At 37.4% G+C, this 23,842-nt stretch overlaps 2 protein-coding genes across 3 annotated transcripts in view; both read right to left on the reverse strand.

The window, feature by feature from the left end:
• The window catches only part of LOC141500485 (putative adhesion G protein-coupled receptor E4P), a 258,858-nt gene that overhangs the window by 102,093 nt on the left and 132,923 nt on the right, over positions 1 to 23,842 (reverse strand). The window lies entirely within an intron of this gene.
• Positions 1 to 23,842, reverse strand: part of LOC141500484 (adhesion G protein-coupled receptor E2-like) — a 118,527-nt gene that overhangs the window by 10,598 nt on the left and 84,087 nt on the right. Inside the window, exons 22-31 of the mRNA XM_074203683.1 lie at positions 20,224 to 20,370; positions 16,383 to 16,474; positions 14,618 to 14,680; positions 12,901 to 13,078; positions 11,720 to 11,845; positions 7,292 to 7,491; positions 6,300 to 6,470; positions 4,775 to 4,972; positions 3,405 to 3,625; positions 930 to 996 (exon numbers count right to left, since the gene is read on the reverse strand). Coding sequence (XP_074059784.1) covers positions 930 to 996; positions 3,405 to 3,625; positions 4,775 to 4,972; positions 6,300 to 6,470; positions 7,292 to 7,491; positions 11,720 to 11,845; positions 12,901 to 13,078; positions 14,618 to 14,680; positions 16,383 to 16,474; positions 20,224 to 20,370 — 1,463 coding nt within the window. The remainder of the gene's footprint in view (positions 1 to 929; positions 997 to 3,404; positions 3,626 to 4,774; positions 4,973 to 6,299; positions 6,471 to 7,291; positions 7,492 to 11,719; positions 11,846 to 12,900; positions 13,079 to 14,617; positions 14,681 to 16,382; positions 16,475 to 20,223; positions 20,371 to 23,842) is intronic.

Consider the following 23,842-nt stretch of genomic DNA (forward strand, 5'->3'; position numbering starts at 1 on the left):
TAAAAATCTGACTACCTCATTTAAAAAATCTGAGAATTAGAAGGTGCTCCCCCAAATTCAGCTAATTCAATCTATAGCTAGAAAAATGGATCTACAACGTAGAGCGTCCATTCATCCTTATTTAAAGACCTGTAGTATGGAGAAAAACCTAGGAACCCAAGGCAGACCATTCCATTTGGGGATAATTCTAATTTTTAAGATTTTTTTTACCCTTACTTTGGGTATAAATCTGCCAACTTCTCCCTCTTGCTCCTAATTCTATCCTCTGAGGCTAAGCAGAATAAATTTGATCCCTCTTCCATGTGGTTCCCCTTCAAATACTTGAAGACTAGCTTAATGTCTCTTTTAAGTTCTTTAAAGAATTAATTTCTAAATCAGTTTTAGTGGCCATTACCATAATCCCTGCCATGTGGATATGCTAAGGCAGGCAATTAGATCTGTTGAGCTCAGGAGTTCGGAACTAAAATAAGAGGTGGAGTTGGAATAAACCCAATAGGTGATCACTCTTTAAGTTTGGCATTAATACAAAGAGACCTTTGGGAATGGGAAGGGAAAACAAACCAGTCAAGGTCAGAAAACAAAGAAAACCAAAAGACCCACCAATAAGAGAAGGGACTGGTCCACCAGAAGCCCTTTACTTCCAACCTGGATGAGATAGGGAGACCCAGTTTTAAAAATTAAAATAAAAAAAATTAAATCATGTAATGCCAGGGAAAAAATTAAGGAGACACCACCTTGGAACCCCTAGAATCATACCATTAAGCCAATTGCTCATTCCCCTGGTGTGTGAGGCTAACTCAGACAATTTTTGAGCCTAATGAACAAACTTCTCATGATACCATGGAGCATGCCCTTGGGCTGAATTTCTCTCTCTCTTGCCACTCTCCAAGCCCCTCCTCAGCAAGGGCTTCAACTGGTGACTCACATACCATTATTATTGTGCAAACAGGTCCCAGGAAACTCCAAATGAATCCATTCTCTGTATTCAGCCAGCAGCTTTGGAATGACAAAGGAAAGTCAGTGTTAATTACCAAGTCAGTCTTGGGGTTAAGGGGGATGTGGGGAGGGAAGGAGTAGGGGTGAAACACTCCAAACCCACCCTGCCCCATCCTTCAAGTAACAGCTGCATTTCCTGAGTAATTATTGCTCGGGAGAAGCAAGATCTGAGGATTGGTTCATGGGATATCACAGCTGGAAGGTCCTTAGAACACTGAACACAGAATGTCACAGTTGGAAGGGCCATAGGGATATAGAAGGTCAGACATGGAAGGACTCTTTGAATAGAGAAGTGGAATATGAAATTTGAATATAATTGTTTAATATAATATTTGAATAATTTTGAATACAATATAATCTTTGAATATAAAAGTGGAAAAGAGCTTAGATCTGTGTAATGTGTCTGTGTGTGTATGTAAGCCTAGAATCCTCAAAATATCTTTGAATAAATAAAATAAATATAGAAAATAAAATACATAGCATCACAAAGGAAACTAATTATCTTGAAATATATATATATATAAAAACAATATTTAGAACAAATTCACAGATTAAAAACTCTTGGTAAAGGTGAGGAAAATGTGGGTATTTGGGTTCCACAAGAATGTTCAAGGAGGATTGTAAGTTTACATCACAAATACTGGGCTCTGTCTATTGTTGTCTTATGGGCAGGTGACCTCAAAAACTCAAAAAACTGATAAAAAAAAACTGATGAGATTGCCCCACCTGCTTTTAACTTAACCTACAGTCTTGACCTCCTTTTCCCATGCTCAAGGAGATCTAGCTGAGCTTGCTTATTAGTTTAATGAGCAGGGTGGGGAAATATTTTAGGACCAATGTATCAGTTAAGATTTGTAACCCCAGCCTATGATTGGCATGAGGGGGCAGGAAACAAAGCCTTTCAAAGTACATAAAAGAGCTTGTATTTTAGGATTTCCCCACCCCTCTCTCCCACCATGAGAGAGGTGTGCCATTTTGTTAAGATATCTTATTATTTTTTTTTTTTAGGTTTTATTTTTGCAAGGCAAATGGGGTTAAGTGGCTTGCCTAAGGCCATACAGCTAGGTAATTATTAAGTGTCTGAGCCCGGATTTGAACCCAAGGTACTCCTGACTCCAGGGCCGGTTTTCTATCCACTGCACCACCTAGCCTCCCCAGTTAAGATATCTTAATAAAAACTATTTTAATCACTCTGGACTAAGTATTCTCAAGCCATTTATAACAGACCCTTTTAATAACAGGTCATTAGCACTAGAAGGATCTTCAGGATAGCAGAACATAAAATGTTAGCTCTGAGTGGGATAAAATCTGAGATTTCTTCAGTAGAATATTATAGATTGGAAAATATTTAATTATAAGTCCCTCTTCCCATGACAAACAGTTCTGGCATATTGGTGAAGAGTCAACTGACCCCACCTTATCTGTTGAAGTCCAGATGCTCATTCAGTTCCTGGGGCTGAAGGGATATTCTGGTTTTGGTTTGAATTATATGCTTTTTCCCTTAGATTAATTTATACAGCTAGATTTTGAAGACCACATTCCTCATTAATGAGGGTGGGCCAGTGGGGGTGGGGATCATATTAGGATAAATGTGATTTTTGGGTCTTTTGTGTTTGCCTCAATCTCTTTGTTTGGGGTCTGTTCCTGGAGAAATGAATAAAACTTTCTCTTTATACCTTGAGAGATCTCCAAAATTTATTTAAGTGGCTTTTGTCCCACACAGCACTAAAGGAAAAAAAAACCCTAAAATTGAAAAATTCAGAGTTGGAGAGTATCTCAGAATGCATCTAGTTCAAGACAGGGTTGAACAAGAATTCCATCTCTGACATGTCTGTCAAGGACTTATCTAAACCCTAGGACTGAAAACAAGATACAAGATGGCCCATCCTTCTTTAGGGCCAGCTCTTATTATTAGAACTTCTGTCTCTAGTCTAAAACTTTCTTTTTGCAAGTTCCTCCCTCCCACACTCCTAGTTCTGCCCCTTAGGGCCAAGCAGAACACAACTAGACCCTCTTTCATTTGACAACCCTTCAAACAGCATGACTCCCATTAAATCTTCTCTTGTTCTAGGCTTAATATTTCCCAGTGTCTCCAAACAATAATGTCAAAACTGGAAGGGACCTCAGAAAATCAAACCTGCAAAGAGTCTTAGACCACAAAATGTCAGTTGGGAAAAACCTTAGAACAGAGGAGAAAGGGATGTTCAAATATATAATATCAGAGCTTAGCTATATCCTAGTTCAACCTAATGAGAAATTGAGAATGAATTTGTGACCCAGAGAATAGAAAGGATTGTTTCAAGGTCACAGGAAAAATAAGAAATGGAGACTCAATATGACCCTCAAGATTCTGATTCCCTAGTCCAGAGTTCTTTCCACCCCAGCAAACTGCCTTTCCCCATACTCACCGGTCATTCATCCCATAACCTTCCCACTGGATTCCTGCTGACACTAGCACAATCAACCCTGGAAGACCATAGCCAAAGGTGTAGAGATGGAGCATCTTGATATTTTGGGAACTAAAGTAGTTCCTGACCATCAGGAAGAGCATCATGGCTTCCACCAGCATCCAGGCAAAACAGGCCAGGAAAAGATAATGGAGCAGGCCAGCTATGACAGCACACACTATCTGTAAAGAAAGGAGATCCTGTCATCCACCCCTGGCACACCTTGGGAAAGAAGGGGAGGAAGAGGAATCTTTCACATGGTCTCTGAATATAAGATGCCCTTCCCTGCCTCCACTGGGTTATAGTGGAAAATGTCCAGTCAAATAAGACAATGACCCTGAGGACAAAGCCCTTTCATTAGTCAGAGAGTTAGGAAAGGGATGTGTAAGTTTAATAGATCTACGCTGGTCAAAAGGATGGTAAGGTCCCCTCCAAAACAGCCAAGACTACCAAGAAAAGGTAGACAGGCACTCAGAAGGTGTCACATTGTTAGCCTTTTGGCCTAGGATCATAGGATTATAGATACTTGGATCTAGCTAGGTCGGGGAATTTAGACATGAACAATCATCTAGTCTTAATTTATAAATCTATTTATAAATTTACAAATATAAATCTATTTATAAATTTATAAATATAAATCTATTTAAAATTTATAAATATAAATTTATAAGTGAGAAAATTCGGATTTGGAAAGGTAGAGTGACTAGCCCAGGGATATAAAAAGAGTGTGTAATCAAGTCAGATTTCAAATCCAGGTCTTTGAATTTCACATCTAAAGCTCTTTCAAGCTCAGCCAACCCAGTCCAAAGAATGGTTTTCCTCAGGCACATAAAAGTTGGGGGTAAGAACAGATCCAATCACAAATGCAGAGGGGAAATCACTTAGATTATCCAACTCCTCAAGTTAAGGTACGCCATAAAAAGATCTCGGCTGATTCTCTTATTTTTCTGTACTTTCATCACATTCAACTATACCACAATGCAATGAGACAAGCTTGCATAGAGGACCTTGATTTAGAATTGGAAGAGATCTTCAAGATCATCAAGCCCCAATTCCCTTATTTTAAAAATGAGGAAATTGAGGCATAGTTAAGTTAGATAATTTGTCTAAGGTCACAAAACCAGTAAGTGTCTAAGATAAGATTTGAATCCAGTTTCTCTGACTCCAAGTTCAGTTTCCTATCCATTATTACACCATGTTGCCTCTGTGGTCTTATTTTTACCTATGGTCTTAAAATACCAAGTGGGAAACATAAAAAATGGGTGGAAATTGGGAGGAGGTAGAGCAGAAGGAGGTGGTGAGGTCAAATGGCACAGTATGAAAAGATGTACCTTATTTTCTGTTCTGACCACTCCTATGAGGAAGAGGAGCTTAGCCAGGAAGAGGCAGATGCATAGGTGCAGGTGGATGGTGATGATGTGATTCCAGATGGAGCGACACAGCAGCAGGAAGGTGATAATGGCCAAGGCAAGACACAGTAGTGAAAGAATCATCCCCACATGGCTTATCCAAAACAAAGCAAAATCCATCTGAAAGTTGATTCACAATGGTCAATGACTGAGCACCAGCTTTACAGGCATTTCCAAGAAAGGAACTTTCAGGGGTCATGGTCCACCACCCTTTATAGTTCTTCAGAAAAGTGTCTTCCTATTCTATGCTAAATAGTTGAGACTCTAGTTTGTTCAAAGATTCTAAATTGGTGAAAAAAAAAATGAAAGTCTGATTTTTCCCCTTTTCACCCCAGGCAGTCACTTTTGTAAAGAACAATCTTCCTTCTATACCTATTCTCACACCAGTCTCATTTCTACACCCTCCAAATCTCATCCATTCTTCAAGGCCTAACTCTCCCATCAATGTGCCCTCCTTGACCATACCTACCCAAAAGAATCTCTCCCATCTCTAATCTGAACATCTATCTTATTCAGTCCTTATGATTATTATGTCATATGCTTCTTTTGTATCACTTACAGGACCTGACACCTCACCCACATCTAACCAGTGACTAGTTTACTTGTCTGCCCATTCATTCTGTTTCTGTGACACCTGTCACATGTCTCCTCCTTCCACCTAACCACTTGTCACAGTTCTTACTTATCATCACCTAGTTCTGGTCTTTATGACCACTCATCTGAATGGATGTAGAAGACTTCTTAATAATTCTCCAATCCACCCTTTAAAGGCCTTTAAGATAAATCTTACAGATAGATCTGACTATTCCTCTCCCCCAAAATGTCTAGTGGTTCTTTATTATCTACCAAATCAAGTTCAGATTATTTGGTCTGGTATTCAAGGTCTTCTACAAGCTGGCACTTCTCCACCTTCTGAGCTTTATCTATTCAAATGACTGACTCTCTGCCCTCAAACCAAGACTCACAATACTAGGTTTTCATGTAATGATTCCCATTGCTCTTTATTTCTAGAATGTTTTCCCTACACGTTTTATCTATTAAATACCTTCTTATCCTGTAAAGTCCACCTCAAATACTCCTCAGGAAAACTTCCCTAGTTTCCCCTTGACAGTAACTATTTCTCTCCCAGACCTCAAACAGAATTTTGATACCTTTGAGTATTTGAAGCAAGTCAAGTATGCACATTGCTTTGTTTGTCTTTATGTCCCTACTAGACTAGAAGTTCCATAAGAGCAAAGGACCTGTCTTATCTGAGCTTTGTATCTCCTTAAGCCCCCATCACAATGATCTATTTCATACAATTGATATTTAATGAATGTTTATCAAATGAATTGATGAGTGAGTAAATTGACATTTTCTTCCTTCTTGGTTGATTTGTTTGATCAGTAAAAATAAGTTCTCTGTGGCAAGAAACCCTGGAGCTCATCCCACAATCAACCCCACTGACCGTGATTTCCCTAGAAGCCATGATAACAGCCATGTTGGCCAGGTGGTTGCAGCTGCATGTGGTCTGTGTCTCATTGGAAGAAAGAATCACACAACCTGTAGATGTCCACCGCCCTCCCTTGATCTCTGGATCCCAGGAGATACAGATGGATCTATCTGACTTCTTCTTTGGCTGTAAAAGCAGAATACCAAACCAAGAAAATTCTCCTTGATGTATTTGGTGATAATGACAAAAGTAGCATCATATGAGGGGGAACACATCTGATTCTGAGTCAGAAAAATTGGGATTGAGCCTTGCTTCTGACACCAGATAGCTGAGTTACTGCAAGTGAGCTATTTCCTTGCACTGGGTCTCATTTTCCTCATCTGTGACATTATATAGGGCTAGAATAACTGTAAAGGAATATAGAATTAGGAGGTGCTATTAATAGAAAAGAAAAATGACTAGAGTGAACACAGGTACTGGAGATGTGGAGATCTCCATACACAACACATGCCTTGCCGCTAACAAAAGTGAAAGGAAGACTGAAAACCTTAGTAGTAACCGAGGGAAATGTCAACTGTCATGGAATTCAAGGGCTCCAACCATAGGAGGCAGAGATTGCTAGTACATCAAACCATACTTTAGACAGAGTGTCTCTTCACATAAATCACTGTATGGCTCTGAGGAGGAGCAAAGCCTGGAGATGATTGTAAGGTCATTCATGTGAAGAACAGAGGAAGGTAAGGAGAGAGGGAGAGAGAGGAGCTCAAAACAGTCTTCCATCCAATAGCTTCCTACTTTAACTAACTAGTTGTTAGACTCTATTATTCCTAAAGGTTGAAGGATTGCAAGTGCCATCAGCATTCTGGGGAAAAAGCCTAGTAATCTCACAGAGAAGGCATTCAATACATATGAACTGACTGATGGGCAGAGACAAACTTTAGATGATTTGGCAAAGGTCTTTTGAAAGGATTACAGAAGTTTCAATTCTAGGAGATAAGCAACCTTACCTGGAGATTCTCCAAAGTATAGATGACTGGATTAGAGAAATTTTCTTTCTTGTTACCAGTGATAATGCTACCTATGACTCGAGAATTCATCCAAAGATTCTGAGAAGAGCCAATCAAGTTAGCCTCTGAGTTGTAGAAGAATTTTTCATTCAAAATGGACTCCATGCCCACAAAAGAGGTAAAAGCTATTCCGGTGATATCTGATCAACATTCCACAAAGAAACACTCCAATTAATATAAATAATGATAATAATAAACTACCATTTATATGAAGCTTACTATGTGTCAGACAGTAAGTGCTTTACAGTTATGATCACATTTTACAATTGAGGAAATTGAGACAATCAGATCAGAGTCACCCAGCTAGGAAGACTAGATTTGAACTTGGGCTTTCCTGAATAAAAGTCTGGGAATTTACCTATTATACCAGTTAGCTGCCTCAGTTAGATGCTACTTAAGAATAGGTCTAGTAACCAGAGCTATCTTTTTATCAAGTTTTGACACAAAACTTTATGTAGAATTTCATGAATGTTAGATGGTTGTTGAGAATAATCTCATTTTTTTCAATGTCAAATGTACTTTTCTCTTAGTTCCAGAAAAGAAGTGCCAATATGGACCAAAAATACTCATAGCACACAATAGCATCCTCTGTCAGATTTCTCTCCTCGGACATTTCAGTACTGCTGTCCCTGGTTCCAGTTCCATCTAAATGTCCCAGACTACCAAGATTTTTAATTTTAAATACAGATATTAGCACTATCTATAAAAGCAAATACAGGGAAACAGACAATGTGCTGGGGAATGACTGGGCAAATTATAGTAGATGAATAAAATGGAATATTAATGGGCCATGAAGAACAATGAATCTGTAGAATTGAGAGAAATATAGGAAATCTCCTATGAAATACTGCAGAATGAAGAAAGTCTAACCCAGAGAAAGCAATCTACACAATGACTGCAGCTTGTGCCAACAAAAGCAAACCTATAAGGCAAAAAGACTCAAGACAAATAATCAGGAATGATGTTGATGCCACATAACTAAATTATAAACTTTGTTGCTTCTTTCCTGTTCAACAGAAAACTCCTCAAATGGAAATTAACTCCCCCTTCTCAGGTACAGTCATCCAATTCGGGGGTTTTGCTGAACTTTTTATGAGACTTCAACATCAAGCATTAAATAAATGCCACAGTTTTCTGAGAATATATTTACACCCTGGGACTACTGAGACAAAAACAGTTCCAAGAACTCTGAATCCCTCCTTTCTTTCAAGACTGCTCAAGAGACCCTTCCTGATTGTTCCCTTCTAGTTCCCTTTTGTTTTCTCTATTTTGTATCTATTTTGAATATAACTATTTATAGTCATATTATCTCCACCATTAGAATTTATGTTTCTTTAGGGCAGGAACTGTTTCACTCTAGTCTTTGTCACTTCAGAACAATAAATTTTTCTCGATTAATTGAAGCAGTTTACATTTTTCACTGAAGGGATATAAGTAAATTGATCACTATATTCATGATCAGTTGAGGAGAAAGAACAAGCAATAACAATTAAGAGCATGATGTGGGCCAGGCTAAGCAGTCCACAAGTATTATCTCAGTTGATCCTCACAATCCTTACACTGAGAGGTAAGTGCTATTCATATTACATTTGGGGGTTAAGGAAACCAAGTGACCTTCTTGGATCACAGAGCTAAGAAGTGTTTAATTTTAGTTTTGAACTCAGATCTCCCTAATTTCAGCAGTATGGCACAGTGGATAGAGTACCAAAATTGGGGTCAGGAAGATTCATTTTTGGTAATTCAAATTTGGCCTCAGACATTTGCTAGCAGTGTGATCCTGGGCAAGTCACTTAACCCTGTTTGCCTCAGTTTCCAATTGGCAAATAACTCCAGTATCTTTGCCAAGAAAATCCCAAATAGGATCACAAAGAGTCAGACACAACTGAAACAATTTAACAACAATAACAATTTCTTGATTCCAGACTCAGTTACTCTGTGTACTGTGGTATTGCCTAACTGCCTCAAAAGCTGTATTGGAAAAGTTTCTCATCCAAGGTGGTACATGAGCTGACCTGTGAAGAAGGGGCACATTCCAAACACAAGGAGGCAGGAGATGGAATGCAAAGTTCAAGAAACAGAAAAGCAAGGCCAGTTTGATAAATAGGTACCTTAGGGAGAATGCTCTTTATATGAAAAAGTGAAGTAATATATTAAAATAAAAATATAGTTATGTATTATATTTAAATATAATTTGTTTATATGTATATATATTATATGATTATGACACAATCATAATCACTGAATATATCATATAACATAATAGAATATATATAATAATTTATATACAATTAATATAATTAAAATATACCTTTATAATTTATTTAAACCTGTATTATTCATTACACATGCTAGAAATATTAATTGATGAAATTGAAATATCAACATTTTTATTTATTAAAATAATAGTTTAACTATTATTTTAATATGCTATTGATAACATTAACCAGTAAAAATGAAGTTTTAAATAAATGAAATACTTTTCTTACTTACTCCTCAATCCTACTTTCTTCTCCATTTACTTTTCTAATCTGTCCTTTAAAAACTCATGATATTGGTAAAGTCATTAGTATCAACCCAGTGTGATGAGGCTTGCCTTACTTTTTCTTTCATAGGTGGATTATGACAGTCTCTTGGAAAAGCAGATCTGTTAACTATCATCAGAAAAGCCAGGGTGGCTAGGTGGCGGTGGATAAAGCACCAGCCCTGGAGTCAGGAGTACTTGGGTTCAAATCTGGTCTCAGGCACTTAATAATTACCTAGCTGTGTGGCCTTGGGCAAGCCACTTAACCCCATTTGCCTTGCAAAAAAACTAAAAAAAAAAAAAGCCCCAGGGAGACTGGACCCACATTCTTAGCCATCACAGTGACTCCATTAGTTTAGACATTTATTTGCATATTTAATTGTATCTTCAACCAGGCTGTAAACAATATCCTCCAGAGTTTGTGTGTGTCTCATTCTGTTAAGACTGCCATTGCAGAACCCTTAGACTTTTAGGTCCTCCCTTTGTGGGACAGAGATACTTTATCTGAACTAAGGTCTGACTGGGTCTGATGGAAAGAGTAGCAGTTCTGGGGTCCATAGTACATACTTATTCAGCCTTTAACTTGATCTCCCTGACCTTCATCTGCCATATGAGGGTAATGGAACTTGCACTAACTACCTTCTAGCATTGATGTGAGGGTCAAATGGAAGTATCTATGTTATGGCTGGTCAAATAGAAAGATATATGTTATGTCTACTTTATTATGAACACTAGAAATTGCAGTTAGGATGATCAGCTATCAGATTGTGATCTCCAGAGATTAAATCAATACTTGACATGAATAAAAAAGTATCATAGAAAGAACATTGGCCTTAGATTAAGGAGAAGTAGATTGGCCTAAATTTTTCTAGCTGTGTATGATTCTTTAAAGATCATATTACCATTCCTCAGAGGCAATAGAGCAGACTACAAGAGCAGAGGACTTAGATCAGGAAAATCAGAGTCCTACTTCTGATTAAATCACTTGCTAAATGTGAGACCCTAAGCAAATCACTTCTCTGATCCTTAGTTTACACACACACACACACACACACACACACACACACACACACACACACACACATATGTATGTATATATGCGGCGGGAAGAATTAACCAAAGAGGGGCCAGTCCTTAGAACATGTTCAGTAGCTTCTATTTACTACCAATTTAGGTGGATTATTATGCCTGCTCTAAAAGATTGGGTAATGGCAGATCTGGAGTCAGGAAGACTCATCTTCCTGAGCTCAAATTTGACCCCAGACACTTATGTGTCTGTGTGACCCCAGACAAGTCACTTATCCTTGTTTGCCTTAGTTTCCCCATTTGTAAAATGAGCTAGAAAAAGAAATAACAAACCACTCCAGTATCTCTGACCAAAAAAAAAACCAAACAACAAACCAAATAAGGTCATGAAGTTAGGCATGACTAAAATGATTGAAAAATAAGATTGATTCCTTGTTGTGTTTCCTTCCTGTGACCAATCCACATGGCTATTAAGCATTTTCTAAGCACTAGGTCCTCACTGAACAATCTCCTTACTATACAAATAAATAATAATATTAATAGCACTTAGATCACTGGGTTGTTGTACAGATCAAGTATCATGTTGTAAAGAACTTAGAAAACCTTTGGGTACCTATCCAATGGTCCATTATTAATTGCATGCTTACAACTTTCACTGAAGGAAAGGAATAGACCAGGACAATAACATCTTCTTAGCAGAACCCCAATGGTGAGGCTAAAATGGGTCCCTTTCTGAACTTGCAGGAAGGCAGGCAAGTTGTATAATCTCATCTCCTTCAAATAATCTCACCCCCCCCCCAGTCCCCCAAGCTTTGACCCACCTGATAATGTGCCCATGGATACAGATTCATTTATGGTCCTGCAATCAATCTTCATAGAATCACCTTTAGCTGACAAGACTAAAAATTCCCCCAGGCAGTGGTCCTGGATGACTTTACTCTCAATCTCTAGAAAGGGAGGGAAGAGTTCATGTTGGATAACATCTCCTAGCACCAAAATTCTCTGAAACATTTCAAAGAATTAATCTTCTACAGTTCTAATAAAGAGTCAGACTACTGAATTGTGGAAAGAGCACCAAATGGGAGTCAGAAGAACATGCATTTCAAATCCTAGTTTTGCCATTTACTATGCCTACTGTGACCTAGGGCAAGTCATTCTTCATTTTCACTTTCTTCATTTATAAAATGAGAGGAGTTATATAAGATAACCTCTAAAAGCTCTTAGTGCTCTAAAAACCTTGGATATTATGGCCCAAATTTTCAGTAAAAGGAGGAAATTCAAAGTCAACTGATCTGAAAACAGATTTAAGAGTGCTTTAATTTTGAATTCCAGGGAAGAGTCAAAGACAGCAGAGAGATGAAGACAGAGGCTGAAGGAAGGAGGCTACAGAAATGTTCAAACCTAAGTGATCGAACTGTAAGGAGGCAGGATAGTGGGAAGAAGCTGGAGCTAAGGCAAAAAACACTGCAAGTAGATAGAGGCAAAGTCTACCTGCCAATATGCCCAAATCTATAATGAGCTTAAGACTGAAAGGCAACAACTTGGAACACAGGGAGTGGGAAAGTCATTGACTGGGAGATCTCTGGGGTGACTATTTTTATGGCTTGTTCAGATCTAGAATGTTGAGAATCATAGAATCCTAGAAAAGGAAATGCCACCTCCTTCATAAAGCCTTCCCTGATCAAATCCTTCCAGTCAGTAATAACCTTTTCCTCCTCAAACTTCCAATAACTTTGAATTTGTATCTCTCTGATACATTTCTCTTGGATTATTTTCTACCACAGTTTCTCTTGGCTTATGACTTATTCACTATTGAGTTTGATAAGAGTAGAGACACTTTTATAAAAATGTTGTATTTTCTTTAGACTTTAAGTAGTGCTTTGTATGTGGTATATTGAATGAATATAGGAAGAAAAGAAGGAAGAAAGGAAAGGAGGAAAGAAGGGAGGGAAGAAAGAAAAAAGGAAATCATTTTCAACTTGTAAATGGTAGTGGTTCCTACCTAAATATTTGTTCTTCACTGTCTGACTTGTGTTCCCAGAGAGACTGACAATAGCTGACAATGTGACATTTTCTACACTGTCCAGAAAAACTGTTGCCAAGGTTGAGGCCTCCTCCTTTCTCAAGATGTGCCATGTGGATATTTCTTCGAGAACTGATGCAAAATTCTCAGCAGCTTTCTGTCAGAAGAGAAGACTTTTCTCAGTACATACTTAACTGATTTTTATATAATGAGATACTCAAGTGTGCAAGAGTCCCTCAGTAACATCTAAATTTGTTCACTGAGAAAGGCAACATATTCTTAGGGATAGGGAAAGGGATTCATCTTCTTTGTGCTTTCCTCTCTTTCCATTGTCAATCCCAAAAGCCAATCCTGATCAATTTCCAAATCAATCCATTAGCTCTATGAATGGAATAAAGAGGATGAGAAATGAAATAGAAGAGAGAGAGGAGAGGAGAGGAGAGGAGAGGAGAGGAGAGGAGAGGAGAGGAGAGGAGAGGAGAGGAGAGGAGAGGAGAGGAGAGGAGAGGAGAGGAGAGGGGAGGGGAGGGTAGGGGAGGGGAGGGCAGGGGAGGGGAGGAGAGGAGAGGGGAGGGGAGGGGAGGGGAGGGGAGGGGAGGGGAGGGGAGGGGAGGGGAGGGGAGAATAGAAGTCATCAGTGTGAGACAGAGGCCATGAGGAACTTGTATCCCTTCATAACACTGAAAAAAATGTTCCAGAACCCAAGTCCCTAACCTACCTATATGTTGCTCACCCTGAGCAAGCATAAATAAAACCATAGTTAAGCAAAAATCTTAACATAATCAAAGAATTGTAAATAGTGAAGTAAGCACCCAAGCTTTCCACTCTTCAGTCACCAAACAGAACAAGCAATATGAAATATTCTCTTAAAAATTCAAGGAGGGATTAATATAATGACCAAGGTTAGAGACCCAGAGAAAATGTTGCAGAAGTGGAGGACTATGGATGTGGAATATTTCATGCACTATTAGATAGGGTTGATGCTGAATTGTTTCCCTCATTTTTTTCTTTTTCATTCTCTGTTATAAGGGATTACTCATTGGATGGAAGATAATTTAAGGGTATCTTTAGAAATGAAGGCGATGTAAAAACAGAAGATCCATACCAATGTTTAAATGTTAATAAGAAAAGTTCCATTGGGATAGGAGAGGGGAGTAGAATACACTACTGGTGCCAGAGAGAATAGGATCTTGGAGTTGGAAGGGATTCCAGAAATAATTTAGTCCAATGCAAGAGTTAGGAGGTCACATCATCTTTTGCTTACTCACACACTTGTCTTTGTTGGGGTAAAAAAAAAATGCTATTTATAAAGGGAGAGAAGGAGAGAAACTGATGTACCTGAAAAGGAAAGAGGGAAGGGGAAGGATCAACGAGAAATCAAGTCCAGAAGCACTTGAATTGATTAGGGAGGGATCTGAATAAGATAAGATGTGAATTCCTCTGCAAAATGGAGGATCCCTGGAAATCCTTTTCCTCTCTTCTGGGGCATCTTCTCAAAGTGTCATCTGACCTTACCTCCTACTATTCTGCTGAAGTAGAATATGTGTTAAATTTTTGCCCTCTCTAAATGTCCGACCCTGCATTAAAGTCTTTAGTTGACCCACTTTCCTTTCATCTCTGGTCAGCTATTTCTAAATTTCCTTATCTCTGATTCAATGAATTCCCATACTGATGACCTCTCCGACTCATTTCTTACCTTTAAAGACACATTCTCACAGATGTCTTCCAGAATGGAATCTACTAACTTACAGTAGGAAATCTGTGTCCAAAGAGGAAAAAAATACAAGATCATGTTAAATTAGAGGTCCCTAAAACTTTGGAACCTTGGGTTCAAACCACCCAATCCATTGGCAGCATGATGCAATGGGAAGAAGCCTGGATTTGGAGACAGAAGTCTCGTATTCAAATCTAAACTGTTCTTCCTTGGAATAGCCCTTGAGAACCTGGGATCACCTCAGTGACATGATGAGACTTTAGAGAAAAATGATAGTAGAGAAAATTTTTTACAAAGAAATCAGAACTCACTTTATGATTTAAAAAAGCAGATAAATGATTACTGGATAAATGATAAAATTGAAGTTTTGCTATTTATCAAACATACAGAAGAATGTAAACAGGATCCTAAGCAAGAGAATTTAGAAGTAATATCATAAACAGCAACATACCTTCCACAATGATTTTCACAGTAATTTTTGCAATGGTAGTCATCAGTCCTTCCACAAGAGTTGGTATAGGCCCATGATCTTTGACATGGGCAGGAAACCCAAACAATTATCTACCTAGTCATTCCCCCTTCTATCATTCTGTCATTGCATTCCCAATAAGATTACTTCTCTTTTATACTTCTTTTCTGTATAGTACATAAATGCATTTATATATATATATATATATATATATATATATATATATATATATATATATGTATATATATGTCTTATATATACAGTACAAAGTTGTCTCCTTATTATCTCCTCATTAGAGTGTAAGCTCCCTGGGAGTAAGAACTATGGTTTACTTTTTTAATATCCTAGAGCTTAGTGCAGTGTCTGAAAAATAGTAAATGACCAATAAACACTTCTTGATTTGATTTGGCTTGCCTATCCTTCAGGGTTTAAGCAACCATAGACTAACAAAGTCCCACAACCTTTGAACCAAATATAGCCACAGGAATAGGGGAGACTTCAGAAGATATCGATGATGAAAATGATGTGTTTCTGGCAGTCATCACTGGCCAGTCATTTAATTTATTTCTAAGCCTAAGTCCTCAGGTAGCTTCTGGCACAGTCGCACTAGCAAGGACTCTCAGCACAAAGAAATATAGATCCAAGTCTCCATATTCCCTACAACAGGATTTCTTTGCCTTGATGATATCTTACCTAGGTATTTTATTCTCCTTCAATCTAAAACATTCTACTTAACCACTAAAATGCAATGTCACAGGCTAAATACTAGCCAGAGATTTGGAGTCTTCTTCCTATTATTTACTAAGGAAGGAGGAAAGCCCGATGCCCTCATGAGGGCTTTTAGAAACAACTAGGTGAGTCAGTAGATAGAGCACTGAGTCTGGAGTCAGGAAGACCTGAGTTCAAATCCACTCTCAGACACTTACTAGCCATGTGTCCCTGGGCAAGTCATTTAACCTCTACTCAACCTTGATCCTCTGGAGAAGGAAATGGCAAGCCATTCCAGTATCTTTATCAAAATAATCCCAAACTATTTAATGTGCTATGATTCATAGGGTCATGAAGAGTTGGACACAACTGAACAACAACAAAACAAGAGCTGCCTTTCTGGCTCATGGATCTACTGTTGACCTTCCAGACAAAATCTTCATTTAGAATCCAGTCCTCTCCTTCCCTATACTTCAGACCCACTAAAAGTTTTATTTCAAGTTTTAAAATAATTCCCTCAAATGCAACAAAGGGACCCTATATCATATTTTTAGGAAAATTATCACTTACATATTCTGGAAACACTGGGTGAGTTGAATTGCTCTGGCAATGCTTCACCTTTTCCTGATCCACCAAGTCTTCTTTGCATCTGACAAGAATCCCTAGGAAGCAATAAAATAAGTATATTTATGTTTCAACAAGATGAGGTGTAATTAAAAGTACCAAAGCTTCAGTCAAGCCAAGATACAGGGCAAGTAAGGGTAACCATGGGTTGAGGATGGGGAAGGTCCTCAGGTGAGAGCCTAGTAATATAACTGTCCTTACCCACACTTCTCAGCCAGCCCATCAAGTCTGTGTTCTATACTGGTATTCATAGGAAGAATGTTATAGTTGAATCCTAAATGGTTTAGAATTTTCAACCAACTTTTCATTTCCCACCAGTTGGTGCCCTTGTGCCAGGTACCCTCTGGAATGCCCTCACATTCACCCACAAACACTTTTCAGTTTCTTTTTTGTATATCATCTTCCCTGATTAGATTGTAAACTCCTTGAAGGCAAGAACTGTCTTTTTCTTAGTTATATTATAGTGCTTAAACCAGTGTTTAATAGGTAGATGTTTAATAAATGTCTATTGAATATTTTTTATTTGATTTATCCTTTTTACAAGGCAATAGAGTTCAGTGATTTCCCAAGGTCACACAGCTGAGTAAGGACTAAGTGTCTGACATCGGATTTGAATTCGGGTCCTCTTGAATCCAGGGCCAGTGCTTTATCCACTGCTCCACCTGGTCATCCAATGTCTATTGACTATTGAATATGAAAATATTTCTGCCACCTACTTCATTTAGTCATTTCAATTAAAGCATTTTGCAAGCTGAGAGTTAATATATATATATATGAACTGTGTATATATATATATATATATATATATGAACTGTTATTATTTTTCTTGATAACCAGAAAAGTCTTTTTTGAAAAAAAAATTGATCATGGGATTCCCCTTCTCAAAACCTTTAGTGGCTCCCTATTTCATCCAGGATATATTAAATACAAAGTCTTCAGCCTGATGTTTAATGACCTAAAATTTGGCCTTAACCTGCCTTTACAATCTTTATTTTTTCAGTAACTCCTCTTTACTCCCTATTTGTTAATGAGCAAACTGGAATATTAACTTTGTTTTTTATTCTTTATTCTTTATCGTTATTCCATGTCTCACCTACATATTGTCATACATTAGGCAACTTTCTCATCACCTCCTTCTCTTGGAATCTTTTTCTTCCTCCATGGTTTAGGACATTTCAGATTAGCTCATATCTATTTTGTATAAATATTCTATGTAACTAGTTATTTACATGTTGACTAATGTGATAACATTACAATGTAAACTCCTTGAGGATAGGGAATTTGGAGTTTGGAGTTGTTTGTTTTTGCCCTTTCTTTGTATCCTTTGCATTTACTAAGCACACACTGAGAAGTCTAACCTCAAACTTTTAGAAATAGGGAAATGAGGTCCTAGAGAGAAGAAATGAGAGAACATACTTTAAAAAAAAGCCACCCTAAATTGGTCTAAGGTCAAGATCCCCCTCCCTGTTTGGAGGCTTTCCTTATAGCAGTTCTTTCCTATACTTCAAAAATCAGTGCAAGCTCTTCCTCCTCCAGGTCCTTTATTCTAGGAAGGTTTTCTTGACCACACCAGCCTCAAAGAGTGTCTCCCTCCTCTCAGCACCTTCCCTATTTTCTGTTATATCAATAATTCATCATTGATTAATGATTAATGAATTCATTGAGTGTGACACTCATGTCTCACTAGACACAACACATTACAATTGCACAGAGTTCCAGAATCTCAGAATTGTAAGGAATTTCAGTAGCAAGGTCCCTAAAACCATACCTGGAAGGAGTTTTTGCTTTAACAACCTGCCCCTGGTAGTTCTCTGAAAGACAGCTCTATGATACTGAATGCTATACAGGATATGAATAAGGACATATGACTCTTGAATGACAGAGAGACCTCTGAGCACAAGATAATCCATACATGTGGGAGACACTACTTTGCATTTGGAAAAGGAGAGAATTCTCAGTTTGAAAAAAAAAGACTCAGAAAGGAAAGATACAAAATTTGAAATGGTGAATAGGAATCCCTGGAGTTGTAGATAGATGGAGAAAGTCAACTCCTCTTCCTTCTCCTGAATATGTCCCTTGATTCCCAGAACCTGCATAGCCAGAGGCTGCTAAGAGAGGCATTTCATGAGAATACCCTCTGTATGTGGAGTTTACAAGACCAAATCTTATTATTTTCAATTTTTAAAAGTAGTCATATCTCTAATGTTTTCTTTCTTCCTTTTAGATCATATCCCACAAGTTCAATTTCCATCTATGTTTATTATGGTTACAAATGTAAAACCTATATCAGATTGTCTTCTGTTAGGGGAAGGGGGGGAAGGGAGGGAGGAAAAAAATTGTAAAACTCAAAATCTTGCAAAAAATGATGGGTAGAAAGTACCATTGTGTGTAATTGGAAAACAAAGAAAAGATTTATGTAATAAAAAATAAAAATTATAAAAAATTTTAAAAGGGAGACATCTCAGATAAAAATAGTCTCCCCCTGACTGAACTGAGATTTCATCTCAATCCTGCCAAAGATCCATTTATTCTGCATAATTTCTCCTCAGTTTTTATTGTAATTGTTTTGTAGCTTACTTAGAGAATTTTTTTCACTATTTTTGATTTTCTTTTGTCTAATAAGCATTTGATGGGAGAAAGCTAACTCTCTGACTTAGTGTATAATAAGCTCATTATTATCTTTCACTTTAGAGAAACAAGGAAAAGTTGCTTTACCCTGAATCACTAAGAGTGCATTTTACCCCTGAAATGCAAATATCAGATTTCTAATACATAAATATGATAGAAATAATAATTGCCTATTTCAGAGACAGGAGAACAAAGTAGTCAGCCCCTGATATGACCCACCTCCTGTTCTGCCTAAAAAGGGAAATGTAAGTCTCCCTTGGAATTTGGAAAAGAGTTTCCCAGAGCCCAGGGATTATCTAACTTCTTCCCTGCAATTTGGGCTCCCTTGTTGTTTCTGTGGTAAAGGATTACTTCCTGACATGAGTCAATAAGACATTGTATTGCTAACATAACAAGATGTACTCATCAGCCTTTCCTTGAAGACCTCCAGTAAGGGGGAAACCTCCCATCCTAAAATACAGCCAAACCTGTCCTCTTTACAGTTTCCATTCCTTGCACCTATGTTCTACCCTGTGGGGCTAACATACAAATTTAATTTATAATTCCATCAAGTGTTCAAGTGGGAAGACCTGAGTTCAAATCAGCCTCAGATATTTACTGGCTATGGGACCCTGGGCAAGTTACTTAATGCAATTTGCCTCAATTTCCTCAGCTGGAGGAGGAAATGACAAATCAATCCAGTATCATTACCAAGAAAATTCCAAATGGGATCACAAAGAATTGAACAAGACTGAACAAAACATCTCTGATTTGCCTAAAGTATTGAGACATTACGTGAATTTGTCCATGGTTACACAATATCAGTAGTATAGATAAAGAAGGTGACTTAAACTCAAGTCTATTTGGCTAAGTAGGCTTTCTGTCTACCTCTTTTTTTCCATGTCCTTCCCAAGATGGTCTATCCAGAACAGAAGAGAGACTCACTTTCTTTCATCCACCCCATCCCACTACCACCAAGGCCCTAGAACACTCTTTTCTTGAGATACTCTAGGTCTGGATGGATGAGCTATCTTTTATCTAATTCAAGTGTCTCTTTTCCTTATGGATTACACAAAGGGTCTTCCTCTCTGCTTCCATCTCTCCAGAATAAAGAATTCTCAAGATCTGCCCCTCTCTGCTGATCAGTTGAAACAGACTTCACAAGAATCTCTTTACTCACTTTTGCACAGGATTCCTTGTCCTCGGAAGCTCACTTCTGAAGTGCTTGACTTATATCCATTTTTGCAGGTGCAGAAATAATTTCCTAGTGTGTTGGTACAAGTGGCATGTGTTGGACAAGCTGTGGCATCCATACATTCATCTATTTCTGGGGGTTGAAGAAGAAAATGCAAGTAAGTTCCACAAACTGACTTTTGCAACAAAATACCATTGGAACCCCAAATCAAAGACAATCTCCTTGTGCACCTGATCAGGTCTAGAGACTTAGAGGACATTCCAGCTGTGTCCTTTTCCCCATATGTCTGTGTAAAGTAAAAAAAAAAATCTCATTCTCCCAGCTGTTTAGAAGGGAGTGGTGTACGGGAATAAATAATAGAAAGGTTGGAAAAATGATAGCTTCTTAGAGAATGTACAGAATGTGACTGTGTCCAGGGTATAAGTTCTTTTTCTTATATCTTCTCCTACCTCCTTCCCCCCAAGTTAAGAACAGCTCATAATAGCTAGAAGTCTCTCTCAAACCCTGGATTCTACAGATAACAATATTGATTCTTCAAGAAGAATCCTAGCTGCCACTAGTCAGAACCTTTACCAGGTCACTTCTCTTCCTTCAGGATCAGTTTCATCTGCAAAATGGGAGTAATAACATTTGGATTACTTACCACATGGTGGGGGACAGAGGGTAGGGCAGAAGAAAGGAAAAAAAGGGCCTGAATGGATGATTTCCATGATGTGAGAGATTCTCTCCACCATTGGTGAAAATTGGTGACTCATTGGTAACAAATGTAAAGTGTACTGAGATATAAAAAAACATGTTTTTGGAAAAAGGAAGAAATTTATATTGATCGTAAAATGATATTAAATATTACCATTGTTATGACCAAATATTTTTATGCTTAATATGCTTTAAAAATACCTTGTTTAAATATATAAAATCATAATGTTTGTCCATTTTCAAAGAAGGCCACAATATCAGAGAGGTGATGCCATGACAAGCATGTAAATTGGATTTGAGTGATGGGGAGCTGGACTAAGTCACCAGTCTCACTTTCTCCTCCAGAGACATCTGGGTCCAATGGCCAGATATGAATCATGAAGACTCTAGATGGCCCTGGATGTGAGGCAATCAGGTTTAAGTGACTTGTCCAAGGTCACACAGCTGATAAGAGTCAAGCATTCAAACACCTGTCTTCCTGACTCCAAGGCCAGCTAATATATGTATGAAGAATCACAGCTTTCAGATGGTTTTTGCAAAATTTTGGAGAGAAAATTATCTGAAGTGTAGATATGAAAATTAGACATTGTCAACATAGAATGATGCCTTGTTTGGTCTGTATGATAACAGTTTTAAAGAGGCAGAGATAAAACATATATTTTAAAACTAGTGAAATAGAAGTGAAAATAAACATAATTACAAGGATATCAGCGCAATGGAAGATCATGCTGAGAACATTAGAGATGGAAAAGCATGATGATATAACAACTAATTTGCATATATGTTTTATGACTAAAATGTATTTGGGGACTACTTTGCTTTTCCTAGAAGTGTGTTCAGATTGCTCATTTCAGCTTCCAGATTATTGAATTATGTTTTGCTGTTTTCTGGCTTAAAGGGAACTCTTTACACTGTAAATGCCCTTATAAGGATAGTAGTTGACTGAAAAAGTTCATGATGACTGTTTTGAGTAGAGGGCATCAGAAGATTTCTCCAACTTAAGAATGGTAAGAATCATGGGATAAGAACTCATTATTTGACAAAAACTGCTGGAAACTTGAAAATAGCATAGAATAAGTTAAGCATAGACCAACATCTAGCACCTTATATTCAGAAAAGATTAAAATAGGCACATGATTTAGACATAAAGGATGATAACATAAGCGAATTAGAAGAGCAAGAATTAGTTTACCTGTCAGATCGATGAAGAAGGGAAGAATTTATGACCAGATAAAAGAGAAGATAATGAAATGCAAAATTGACCATTTTGAGTATAAATAAATTAAAAAACAGATTGCACAAATAAAATCAATGTATCCAAGATTAGAAGAAAAGCAAAAAGATGGGAAACAATTTTTATAGCTAGTGTTTCTGATAAAGACCTCATTTCTAAAACTTATCGAGAACTGAGACAAATTTATAAGAATAGAAGTCATTATCCAGTTGATCAATGGGCAGTTTTAGATGAAGAAATTAAAGCTATCCTTAGTCATATGAAAAAATGCTCTAAATCACTATTGATTAGAGAAATGAAAATCAAAACCAGTCTGAGAAACCACATCACACTAACCAGATTGGCTAATTTGACAGAAAAGGAAACACACACACACACACACACACACACACACACACACATACACATATATGAAGAAGTGGGAAAACTGGAGCACTTACCAGTTGTTGATGGAAATTGATGGGAATTGATCCAACTATTCTGAAGAACAACAAGGAACTATATCCAAAGGGCTATAAAACTGTGTACATCCTTTGATCCAACAATACCACCGCTAAGTCTATAATCCCAAAGAAATCATAAAAAATGTACAAAAATATTTACAGCAGCTCTTTTGTGGCAGTAAAGTATAGGAAATTGAGGGATGCCCATCAGCAAGGGAATGGCTAAACAAGTTATGATATATGTATGAAATGGAATGCTATTTTTCTATAAGAAATGATGTATAGACAGATTTCAAAAAAACTTGGAAAGAGTTACATGAATTGAAGTTGAGTGAATTGAGCAGAACCAGGGGAAAGAACATTGTAAAGAGTAAAAATAACCTTGGGTAATGATTAATTACAGTAGACTTAGCTCTTCTTGGCAGTACAATGATCTAAGACAATTCCAAAAGACTCATGATGAAAAAAGTTATCCACATCCAAAGAAACAATTATGGAGTTTGAATACAAATCAATGTATACTATTTTCATTGTTTTGTTTTCAGTTTTTTCCTTTCTCATGATCTTTCTCTTTTGTTCTAATTCTTCTTTCACAAAGTGACTAATGTAGAAACATAATTAACATGATTGTACATATATAACCTATATCAGATTGCCTGCTTGCTCTCTTCCAGAGTGGGGAGGGGAAAGAGGAAGGAAGAAAAAAATTGGAACTCAAAATCTAATAAAAATGAATGGTGAATACTATCTTTACATGGAATTAGAAAAAATAAAATATTACTAAGTATGTGGGAGGGGAAGGGAAAAGAGTGGTAAGGATTAAAAATGGAACAGAAACCTTTTGTTTTCTGTGGTACAGAAGTTCTTGAGCAGACTTATGATATGTAAGTTTGTAGTTCCAAGATGTGAGTTAACCCACACATGAGTTTTCCTCCATCATATGCAACTCCGAAAGACTGTATTGTAGGGTTTACAAATGTAAGGTGATGTATTTTATTATTTATTTGATTGTTATTATTTAGAATCAATAATATTATTTTTTAACTTAATTGCTAAGTAAATGTTTATGAAAAGTATATAAAAATTGTCAATAATATGAGTGGCTCATTGTATACCTATCATATTATGCAATTCCTTGCAAATGGCAGGTCTTATCCTTAAAAAATATACCTAGGGTGGCTAGGTGGCACAGTGGAGGGCAGCTAGGTGGCGCAGTGGATAGAGCACTGGC

This window comes from Macrotis lagotis, chromosome X (genome assembly GCF_037893015.1).
Source record: "Macrotis lagotis isolate mMagLag1 chromosome X, bilby.v1.9.chrom.fasta, whole genome shotgun sequence".
Lineage (NCBI taxonomy): Eukaryota > Metazoa > Chordata > Mammalia > Peramelemorphia > Peramelidae > Macrotis > Macrotis lagotis.